This window comes from Carassius auratus, chromosome 16, assembly GCF_003368295.1.
Source record: "Carassius auratus strain Wakin chromosome 16, ASM336829v1, whole genome shotgun sequence".
NCBI classification, from domain to species: Eukaryota; Metazoa; Chordata; class Actinopteri; order Cypriniformes; family Cyprinidae; genus Carassius; species Carassius auratus.
Window position 1 is genome coordinate 27,978,216 of NC_039258.1, and position 12,639 is coordinate 27,990,854.

The following is a 12,639-nucleotide window of genomic DNA, read 5'->3' on the forward strand; positions in this document are numbered from 1 at the left end:
AACAGGTTTTGGAAAAAGTTTATTCATGATTTAGTTTTATTCATTAGAACAGTTCCTCACACACTGGTTCTTTTGCAGCGGTTTCTCTTACGAAATAGTAACGGGATATTTTACTTTTTATAACACAGAAAACAAAAAGATTGCTATATGAGGTATCATTTGAACATGAACATGCAGTAAACATGTAATTCCAGATGTTAAGAATTACCATTGTTTCTTGTACATTTTTCAATTTATTATATCAATAATTACAACTGTATCTATAAATATTTACAATTCAGTTTCCACTAATGTATCCTTCAAATGAATAAATGTAAAAACGGCTTGCCATATTTCTATGAGTTACCCATCAATGGGTTTTATTAAACCACAAAGCAAAAAAGCTGCAAAAAACACACACCTACACCAAAATCAAATGTTACCAAAACAGTAATGCATCTCACTTAATGAAAAACACACACACACACACACACACACAGATAAGCCCAATTACACAAGGACTGGCACACACACACTTGATTACACGCTGACATACACCATTACACCCCTGAAAACCCAATTACACACTCAGAGGCCAAGGGAAAAAAAAGGAAACACACACAGCATCAGCTCCATGCACAGTTATACAGTACACATACATACATTAAGCTTAACATTAATGGCCATTCGAGGGTCTTTTTAGTTCAGTGCACTATTGCCCCCACTCTCCATCACTGACCCTTCCTCTGGCTGTCCATCTCTCCTCTTTCCTCTCCTTCTCCCTCTCTTGCCCTCTTTTTCTCTATGTACTGATGATTATTGCTCCCTTGAGAGTGCTGTAAAAGAGTTAGTGTGGCAGGAGGGGGATTAGGGTCCCACAGCCCACTGGATCACCCCTTATATATGTGTCTTAGAGATGGATTACACACAAACACAGGTAGGGACTTTCCATTGACTCCTATTGTTTTAATAATGAGCAAAATACATCTTAAATCTTTCATTTTCAATTTTAAAGTGTAATTTCCTATGATTTCAAAGCTGAATTACTCCAGAATTCAGTGTCACATGATCCTTCAGAAATAATTATAATATGCAAGAACATGTCTTATTATTTCTAATTTATTTACCTGCATAAAAACACATATATAGACATAGCCTTGTAACCTTGTGCACAGGCAATAGGTTGATCAACAGTGGCATCTGCACGCTTAATCACATCTACTAAACAATTCTAAGCTGAGATGTTCCCCAGGGATGCGTGACAGAGCGAGGAGGGTGTGAAAATTAAGTATTGATTTGACAGTGGCTTCTTCCAGGTATTTAGGGCTGTCTAAGCTCTGAGTGTGAGGAGCAGGATGAGGATGTACATGCCATTGAATAGTTTCATCCAGACCTAAAATTACCTTTTTATACAATGGGACTGAAATATCTTACCACATAAAAAAACTCAAATGCCTTAAAATGTGATTTAAAGGCACAAAAAATGTTGTATTATTTCTAATCAAAACAATCTGAGATTATTTGCTTCCACTGAAGTTCAAGATGCTCTTTGCATCATCTCATGTCATGCTGGAGAATATGATCATTAGGTTTTCATCAGGAGTTTATGCAGCTTATGCAGCAGCTTGAGTGCTGCTGTGATAGAAGCAAAGGAGGAAAAACAAATACGAAGACAATCTTACACCCATTTTTATGCTAGCAATATTATTTAAAATGAAAAAGAAGCGCATTAAATCAGAAAAGGCTAAGTAGAAGCATTTTCATTAGTGGTCTCAGATTTTCGGACCCCAGTGTTCAGCATGTTTAGGACAACAATGCAATTATTTTGTAGCTAGCTCATGTAATATGACAAACTAGTTCCCATAGATGGCAAATAAAAAGTGGATATGAAATGCCAAATATTTGACAAAATTTGAAACCAATGATAGTAACACACAATGTCTCCGATTTCACACTGCACTCTTTCATGCTGTTGTTATCAGCTCTCTCCTGTTCTTTTTACCTGTCTATTTATGGAAGGAAGGATGTGTACGGAGTGTGAATAGACCAGACATCTCCTGAGGATTCGCAGGTGAGCATATGAGAAACACACATCTTCCCACATACAAACACCTATGAACACAATGCATTCACACAATTATATAAATGATATACGTAAGGAAAACTGATAAAGGGCCATTGAATTATTATATTTTTTTCTAATAATTCGTCCAGAAGTCAATTATTCCACTTATACTATGATACCTATACTTACAGCTTGAGACATTGTTCAAATGTTTTACTTCCAGACACTCCAGATATTTGTCCTTAAATAGCTCTTGTGTGTAGAACTAATCTCATCCCAAGCCTCTGTTGCCAATTCTAAACATGATTTTAAAGCTAGTAAAAGAGGCTTGAGCCATTGATATGTAGTCTAATGCAGTTATTCGAAAGAGAGAAGGACCTTTGAAATAACTGGAATAATTTGGTGAAGTGCTATGGAACTGTAATGCAGTCAAGACATATGGAGTTAACTACTTGAGCTGTGCATTTCCTGAACAAAAAAGATTGCACATCTTACATCATGTCCTAACCAGATGGAATGCAATAAGAGGCAAGCAATTTGTCTGTCCACACCAGATGCAAAACATGACAAAATCAATCAAAAATCACAGCCAATCAGAAGAGCATATGGGCAGACTCTTTCCCAAGTGTAGTGCACACAACGAAACAGATGATCACATACTGAAATCTAGCCTAATTCATAAATATGAAACCATTTTAAAATGATCCAAAATACATACTGAGGGACTGATACAATCTTGGTCATTGCACACCATTGTTGGTTCACACTGAGCTCAGTTTTATCATTTGTTTCCTTTAGTTATTTTCAAGAACTGAGGTAAATTATCCACTGTTGCTTTCAGTATGGCTAGAAAATGTCAAGCAAAATGATATTCTAGCTCACATTAGATCCTTTTAACATTAAACAAAGCACATAATCAGTACCTGAGATTATTTTTGTAATAGTTCGTATGTTGTTCCAGCCATGACGTCACAGAAATGGAAACAGTTTCTAAAATTGAACTGGCTATTACAGCTGGTTAGGACAAAACTCTGAATAACATGGAAAAGATACCTTTGTGATACCTTATCACGTTTCATTGGATTACATCTGGTTAGGACACAGTGTTAGAACATTCACCAACCAATCAGAATCAAGCTTTCAACAGCCCTTTAGTAAAAGACTACAGAAATGATGTGCATATGAATTCATTAAATAACTGCAATTAATCACATAAAATAACTGTGGCAGATGGGAGCAATGAATAAGCAAAAAGTGATCTTATTTCACCGATTATAAGGAATCTCTGATGGTAGTTATATCCCTAATCTAGGGAATTTGTGGATGGTTCAGGAGTTTAAATTAATTGTTACTTTTTATTTCATACTTTTAAAAAAAATTAATGTCACACTAAATCAGTGCGTTAAATTGACAGCCATATGTGCACATTGCCATCCAGACCAGCATACACACTTAATAAACTATCTCGTATGCTCAAACAAAGACAGCATTTCCCAGCATCTTTGCTTTAATGTGCACACACGACTGCCATTTCAAATGAGAAGAGAGCTTTAAGAGGTTAGGAAAATGTTTTGGACATAATGATGCCTCATCAGGAATTTGCTGTTGGTTTCATCCTTTCAAAAGCAGCTGTTACACACGCGCACACACACACACACACACACACACACACACACAGTTTAAACAGTGCAGTAAAGCCATCAATAGGGGCATGATGGTGTGCAAAGGTGATTATCAATAATCGATAGAGCCGGTCACTCAGAGATGTGAGCGTTCGCCAGCATCTAAGCAGTCACTTTCCTTATTCATTTCCTCCCCAATCAGTCTAGATCAGGGTTCCTCGATAGGTGGCACGCGGGCCATATCCGGCCCGTGAGAGAAACATGTTTGGCCCTGCGCTAATTTCAAATAAAGTGGCATGAAAATTCAAACGCAGCATCAGAAAGCGACTTTAACTTACATCGTGTCTACACCAGAAGTGAGCGATGCGGTGCAACGCAAAAAATACAACAGAGCTAATTATAATCAGTGATGCTGTTTACACTCGATGTGGCGCAGCGCGGCCCAACAAATCCTCAACAGAAAGCTGCTGACTCTTTCTATTTATGATGTGCTGACACAACTTTCAAATGATTTGCAATGCTGTGTCGGGTCCAGTGTAAATACGACGTGACAGCAAAAACATGGTGAGCATTAAGTAAAGAAAAGTGGACACTGAAAATAGATGATTCAAATGTGAATGGCCTGAACAGTTTTGAGTGAGTGAGTGAGTGATAAGCTACCATCTTTGTTATAGATGTTAGACCTGAGAAGAGAATTGAGAAGAGATGATGCTGACCCTGAATCAACCAACAGAACTAACAAATATTGCTACAAATGTGACTGCATCATATAATAATTGTTAATTAATAATATTAATAATGTTCATCATCTGTCTTGTATAAATTTTTCTAAAAATCCTGTCATACGTGCACAAACTGATAGTCACCACTTATAAGCTACTACTAAATATTGTAGAAACATAATCTTCTGTAAAGTTGCTTTGTAACGATTTGTATTGTAAAAAGCGCTATACAAATAAACTTAAATTGAATTAAATATTGGTTCAAAGTGAGTTCAGTTTTCAGGTAAGTTTGCTTTAGCAAAATTTATTTTCGAGATTGAGGTAAAATATCTATTGTTGCTTTCACGATGTCTATAAAGATCACGCAAAAATAATATTTAAACTAACATTAGACACTTTTAACACTGAATAAAGCACACAATCATTGTCATCATATTTTGTATGTTGTTCCTGCCGCAATGTAGAAGAATAGAAATCCTTGTCGCTTATTGGCAAGTGTCGCTGTCGTTGGTGGTTAGGACAAAAACTACATGAAATTGTAGTTCATTTTTGTTCAAATTGTTATTGCATCGCATCACATGGCAAAGTTCTTCTGAATCTAAATTCAAAAATGTTCATGATTTTTTTCATAAAACAGACTACTGGGAGGAAAAATCTGAATATTCATCTTGTGTCCATCTTTTGATTATTTTAACAAAAGCAACAATATAATAATTTTAATAATAACTGAATATAATATATATATATATTTAAATAGGTCAGTGGACCTTGGCTTGGTATCGTTGGCAAAATTCAGCCCCCAGCTAAAACTAATTGAGGAACCCTGCTCTAGATGCTCCATCGTACATTGATAAACTTGTTTCATATGGGACTGACTATATACTGGGGGTTTAAGGAGAGGTAATTCCCCATTAGATGAGTTGAGGCAAATCAAAGCAGTTTAGAGGATGTGGAAGAGCATCAGTATCTCACATGTCTCTGGACTTTCAGCAGTAATGCACTGAGAGAAAAGCCCTTTAATTACTCTGAGGGGCGATGCAGCACTAACAGGTTTCTATTGTGCTGTTTTATGATGGCTATAATGGTATACAATCAGCATGGCCATTATTCATGTACAAACTTGACTCACTCACCCGTTTTCCATCTTAAATAAAGAGATTTTATTACAGCCTTTCATTTCATCTCTCCTAACACTCACTCGCTTTTCTCTCCCTCTCCAATAACACTCCCCCGTTCACCGCCCACTACAATAACAGAGAGAAAAAGAGAGAGATCTGGGTAGAGAGAGAGAGAGAGAGAGAGCACTAAGCATAGTGAGTACGAGAAAGAAAGAGAAAGATATCCAGACCAAGAATAATTACCAGGAGAGAAGAGGAAAGGAACTGTCAGAGAGAGGAAAAGGAAAAAGAGTGCAAGTACAAGAAAGAGTGAAAAAATGAGAAAAGAAGATAAAAACATGAGTGGGTGAGACAGAGAGAAAAAGAGAAATAACACGTAAGTGGGAAAGATGGAGAGCCCGAAAAAGAAAGCCACTGGGAAGACATGCAGCGAAAGAGAGATACTGAGACAGAACAAATTTCCTATATCTGCCATACCAGAAGCACCTGCAGAACAAGGACCACAGCTACACGTAGAAGTGATTCTAGACATGCAGAGACAGATTCATTCAGAACAGTGCCCCATGCAAGAGAAAACCTCATAACACTCACACAAACCCACTCGCGCGCAGACACACACTTCAGAAGGCTGCACTGTTCCAAAACCCGCTGAGCATTTTAAGCAGCACAAAGGATTTTCATGAGAAAAATGCAACATAGTCATACTGTCTTCTAAGATTCCCTTTTTAAGACAAATCTCTAAGCATTCAACAAAGAAATGCAATCCCTGAATTCATTGTGTTGAGCACAGAGAAAGAAAATAAAAAAATCCAGTATGGCCGATGATGCAAGATAACTGTTGATTATAATAAACATTCATTCAGCAATGATAATAAGTAAAACAGTACAAGACCATCAAAAATGCTCTCCTGGAATCAGTTGACCCTTCACAAAGACCCGCCCTCCTTAGTTACTGTAGCTATGTATGACAAGCCATGCCATTCCCACACTACACAACATGTTCTCACACAATGAATTTTTTTTTTATTAAATTCAAACAATACTGTTTTGTGGCTCTTTATTATATCGTGATTGATCGCTATAGCACCTTAGTTAATGGAGAACATGAACCGATCATCTTTTCATATTCACTTGTTAAAGCACCAAATAAACATGAATGAACATCAGAAGATACTATATTTCATCCACGGAAAGACATCAACCCACACCATTTTTTTTTCAATCCACACCATGTTTTAGTCCACCGAAGTTAATCTAGTCTCCCGTTTGTTTTGTTTCTCTGACAAAATGGCAGATTCGACATTATAATTGGTCAGATCGCCTGTCAATAAAACTCCCTGCGAGGGTGGAGTACACCTACGTATAGCATCCTAAATCTCGTATGATATTATCCAGTATTTATGTGCAGCATGTGTTTTTATGTGTATCAAAAGTACCCAGCTGTTAGCTTAGCAACATGATAAAGTCAAACTCTATTGAAATCAATTGAGGGTTGAGTATGCCTGCATAAAGTGGCCCAAATCACAAATAAATGACCCAATATTTATGTGCGTTAGTGGTTTTTTACAAAAAGGTTTTTAGGCTATCCTATTTTAAAAGTTGTGTAGTGTATCCCAGCCTTTAGAAACATGCTATAATCAAACTTTCAATCCATAAAGTGCTGAGCTAAGTTTCAAATCAGTCACTTATAATGTTCCATAATGGTTATATTAGCTTACATTAGTAGATAAGCTTCCTGTCACCAACAAAAATTAACTGGCACCAAAGTAACATAAATTGACCATGAGCTCAGCTCTGTGCATCCCTTACCTTTCTAGCACACATACATTCTGCCTTCCATCTGAGACTGTGGCTATTAGAGTGGAAAATATTTCACATTGACATTGTGTGTCAGTTACATTCTATCCTTTTAATGTAACAGCACAAGAATCAGTCACTTACTTAACTTCAGCCTCACAGTTTTGTGATTTTGAGACTTTGGCTTTATAAAATGTACTAGTCTGTAATTCAGCTGAAGTCAAAGCCAGTTCTTGAGTAACACTACGTAGGCTGTAATGGCAGTTACATCCACTTTGATCATCAATCAAGCAACACTTGATTTTTAGCTCAAGAGCCGACTGCGAGGATTTGTGTTCTCGCCTCCCATGAGTTCAAAACTTATGCAGAGCAAAACGGGGGTTTATCATGCATAAATAAAGAGAGTGTACTGTATACTCCTCCAAAATGTATAATCTGTATTAGTAAAACTAAACACATACACTCACACCACACTACAAAATCTACACCACTTTCAATATAAAACAGATGTTTTGGCTTTTGTATGCTCTACTGACAGCATCCTTCTGATTTCCACAAACAATTTTGAGTTCTTTACAGTTAACCAGTCACAATGGAAGTCTAGAGAGTATGGAGGGTTTAAAAGCAGAAATGTGTAGCTCAAATTTGGTTTAACCAATTATATTATTTATATAAAGTGTTTGGCATTTGAACTGTAATGTTGTCTTAATCTTATTTTTCGCACTGTAATACTGTTTTCGAAGGGTGAACTTCTGGTTATGTGTTACAAGACTCAATGTAAACAATACGTTTCTGGTAGCCTTGCATGTACCGTGTAAAAATGTAATGGTTTATTGGTTATTAAGTGGTTATAACATGAAGATAAAGCTCAGACATAACTGCACAGACAAGGATGCGAAGTGATTCACATTAGTTTCATGGTGATACATATAAACGTTCATATTCTTCAATTATAAGAGACAAACCATAAATACAGACCCCCACATATGATATTATGGCCATTAACTAATATTTTGTTCCCACAACTTAATCATTTTGTTACCTGATTTTAGTTCAATAGTGGGCAACTGCTAAACTAAATTCAAATGGTAGAACAAATGAGTATATGTGGTTACAATTGAATTAAAGTGAGGAAACATGGCCATGACTGAATTATGAATGAATGTTGCGAAAAATGAACAAGTCAAAGAAAACATGTTCTGAATTCATGATTACAATATCCATTTTTTATCCACAGGTTATGTGTTGGACTCTGTGCATAAATATTTTGCTTGTTTTTCAAAGGGAGGGATGTTTCAAAATGTTCTTCTGAGGACTTCTATTCTGGATCCAGAATATTAGTTTAATAAGTTTCCAAACATTTATTAAATCACACAAATATTACTGATCTCTTCCCCACTTAAGAAATCTCCTAGACAGCTGTCCAAAATTCTTTCTGAGCTTACAGACATCTGATCGTTTCAGTAGTCCTCTGACAGCAGCAGGATTACTAACCTTCAGTATGTACTGCACGTGTCTGTTTACTAAGACAGACAGCTAATTTAAAACATTCATGCTCATGCCAGATCATTATTACCCTCACTTCCAAAAAGGTGACAAATGCCATACCAATTCTCCATGGATGTTTGTTTTGAGAGCGGATTTTCAACTCAGCTTGTGTAACATGATATGGCCTTACACCCTCTGAATAACAGAAGTTCCTGTGATCAGACACTTTGTGCCAATTCAAACTGAGGCAGCTTCCCGAAAAACATTTATTTATATCTCTGATGATTAAGTTGCTTGATTATTGTTGGTGTTTGTGGCAAAAATCACGCATTCGCATTGCACGTCTAAATTTGGTCACTCCAACTGAGTCACACTTTTCGCAGATCATTTGCTTTAAACGGAAATTTCTGTCATCATCTATCCACCCTCACCTCGCTTAAAACCTGTGACTTTTTCCATTAGAACACATAAGCAGTTACTATAATAATGGTCACAGCTGCTATGTTCCATAAAATCAAAATGCAACTGATCATTGGCTGTGAAAGTTAGTTGAAAAAAAATTTATAGAAATGATGACACTATATTATCTTGAGGTATGGTCACATTCACAAAATTTTGTGGGGGAAAAAATGCCTATTGGCAATAGTGTAGCGATGTCTGAGGCACCACTCAATCCACGGGAGAATCTTCATGACCTGTCTGAACCCAATGCAAAATTTGCGTGTGGAAATCTTTCACTCTCCTATGAAATTCCCACTGAAAAGTCTGGGTTTCGTCCGTGAAAATTCATTGAATAATGGAAAATGTGACCACATCTTAACAAATTGGGTAGTTATTATAAGGGTAAACATGGAAGCATGGAAATTTGACATTCAAAAATCAACTAGGTTTGTAATCATGTGGGTAGATCAATATTCTTATATGGATAAGAGCCTAAATTAAATCAAAGCAACATTGTGTGATTAGAAGACTTGGGTTGAATTTATAGGAATTACTTTTACATGCATGCAAGTTCTGGTTGCATGGACTTTCAATGGATGGAAAAATTGTTTTAACAACCTGAGGGTGAATAAATGATGACAGAGCTCCCTTTTTGGATGAACTATTCCTGTTAAGTGATTTTCATCTGGTCAAACGTCTGCTCTTGCACGTTATGGTTCATTGTTAACTTGTGTACCACTTTACAGGCTGCACTACACTGTGTATGGCTGTATCCAATTATTGCCATTGTTATTATAGGAATATAATATGGGAAGCACACACAACATACTCATCATTCTCATTCACACATAGAGCAGGACCAGCAGGATGTGTCCTTGTGCCCGAATATTCACCCCAGTCCCCAGAACACAAAGTCCTCACCTTACTGTAGACACCCCAGGACAGCTCGGTCTCAATCACCATGACAACAATGCCAAACATGCCGAATATGAGCGCATAGTCACTAAGTCTCTTCCTCTTTTCGAACAGCGCCCTCCTGTGTCCTAGTTTGTAGCCAATGTTCTGATTCTTACGTTTAGAGGCTTTGGAAACAGTCCTCCCCGGGCCTCCCACGACAGCACCACCCCTCCTTCCATTAGTCCCGCCCCCTGCCACGCCCCCCAGAACACCCCTGCTCTCAGAGAGGGCGTGGTTCTGGTGGTAGATGGACATTTGATTGGACATTTGATTGGCCGAGGCCTCAAGTTCGTAGGCGTGTCCATAAGGCGGATCCTCTTTTGAGGAGATGATGATCTCTGGGGGGTTCTGGGATTGGGATTGGGATTGACTGTGTTGAGAGGAGGCCGCGGTCACCTGGCTAGCGTTTGCCCCGCCCTCTTTGGTGTCACTTCCACTGTCGGACTCAATGAGGTTCCGGCGGGAGGCACTGAGGCGGCTGAGTGGCTTCATCACACCACCGCTGTACTTGCACGAGCTCATGGCGATCTCAGTAAAGGGGTTACTGTCCCGCCTGTGCACCAGGGGACTGGCCTGCCTGTGCTTACATCCCCTCTCTCGCTCCCTCTCCCTCTGCTCTCGCTCAGTGGAAGGTGAATGAGAGGAGTAGAACAGCGCATTGTAGACGGGCGAAGTCTCCCCGCTCAGGCTATGTTGGCTGCCCAGGCAGGAGGAGAGTGGCGTGCTGGTGGGGTGGAGTGCATTGGGGATTGGCGTGGACAGCTGGGGTGTTGTGGACAGGGGCAACTTGGGCAGCGATGCCGGGACAAGGTTCGGCGTGGTGGGCGACGGAGTGCCATTGAGACGCTCCAGGCTGCTGTTGCCTCCTGTGTGATTCGAATGGTTGGTCCCAGGGAAGCTGCCAGAGAGGGAGGCATGGGAGAGACCACCGAGAGGGAGGGGCAGACGTTGCTCTTCGTCTTCGCTCCCGCTGAGAAGGGCCAGACTCAGAGAGGGAGGGGGATCCATGGCAACCAGTCTCCAGCAGGTTTGTTTGTGCTCTGCTCCTCAACTCTGGAGTTTAGTTGGAGGGAGAGATAGGAAGAGAGAGGGAAGAAGGCATTATGTTATTTATAACTGAATAAAATTAACAGCTGAAAGGGAGGCTGGATTAAATGGGGGACTCCCCTCATATTAATAAACCAAGGATGGACTGAAAGTGTTGGGTGACATGGAGTTGTTGCAAAGTGCTTGAGGAGGTCATGTGGAAGATGTTTGAGTGCAAAAAGAGAAAACTGATGAACCCATGAACCCATCCATATCTACTAATCGCTCAGAGCTCTTTCTCTCTCTTTCTCTCACTCTATCGCCTTTTCTCTTTCTCCCTCTCCCTGACACCCCCTCCTCTCGCTCCTTCCTTCCAGTAATATCTGTCACATAAATGCAAGTGAGAGTCTCTTTATTTTTAAAGAAACTTATGCAATGGTTGAATCGTGGCTTCTGGACTGACCTGTGACAAATGCAAGACCCAACGTATTAACATCACTGTTCTGCATTATTTGGACATTTGAGTCGCATCTAAAATATACACTAGAAAGCATAATTTTAGTAATTCGGTACGTTTATAATCATGTAGAAATAGTTAGACTTCAGATATAGATGACCGAGAAAGATGTTTAATGAAATGAAAATCAAACGGTCTCACTTACCTCTCTCCTGTCAGTCTATCTCCACCTTCATATGGTGAAATCAAAAGCAGTGCAACAATATTCCTCCACACTTTTTCTTTTTCATGTTGTCAAAATCATGCCAGCATTTCTTCTTCGCCCCGTGTTCAAGCAGTGATTCCAGATTGAAGGTTTTTAATGACAGAAGTAGCCTAAAAACCGCTATTTCTTAAAATGAGACTCCTACAGAAGAAAGCTGTTGCGATTAACACCTGAACAAGGATCGAAATAAAAGCGGAAAAAAATATCGGGAAAAGGGATTTAGAGCACCGTTTAATATTTCGGGAAATTCATCCACCCGTTGTGTTAAGTAGCATCATTAGCCTCCTGTGAAGAAAAGCGCCTGAAAGTAGCATCTGGATATGAGTAAAGGTGAAAGCAGCAACAGTGTGATATTATGTAGAAATGGATGCATGTCGTCCAGCTCGCACTCTGACAGCACGTCTCCCATTCTCTCTCATTCTCTCTCATTCTCTCTCATTCTCTCTCTCTCTCTCTCTCTCTCAACTTCTCTTCTGTGCTCCGTCTCTCCGCCCTGGTCCCTCCTCTCTGCTCCTCTCATTGGACACACATCGGTGAACCAAACGAATGAGCACTGAAAAAATCTGGAAAAGAACATTTAATTTAGAAATAAAACACCTGCCTCCTCCACCGCTATTCCTGCTTTCCAAGCACAAAGAATTTGAGGAATAATAATACAAATAAAATAAATAAAAATAAAAACATTTGAAATAAATAAATAAA

At 38.9% G+C, this 12,639-nt stretch overlaps 1 protein-coding gene across 2 annotated transcripts in view; it reads right to left on the reverse strand.

Moving 5' to 3' along the window:
• Positions 1–12,416, reverse strand: part of kcnn3 (potassium intermediate/small conductance calcium-activated channel, subfamily N, member 3) — a 59,930-nt gene extending 47,514 nt beyond the window's left edge. Inside the window, exons 1-2 of one of the 2 annotated variants that reach the window (XM_026285078.1) lie at positions 11,878–12,416; positions 10,154–11,242 (exon numbers count right to left, since the gene is read on the reverse strand). In XM_026285078.1, coding sequence (XP_026140863.1) covers positions 10,154–11,197 — 1,044 coding nt within the window. In that variant the 5' untranslated portion in view covers positions 11,198–11,242; positions 11,878–12,416. The remainder of the gene's footprint in view (positions 1–10,153; positions 11,243–11,877) is intronic. The other variant, XM_026285079.1, reaches the window with a different exon arrangement.
• Between the last annotated feature and the right edge of the window lie 223 nt (positions 12,417–12,639).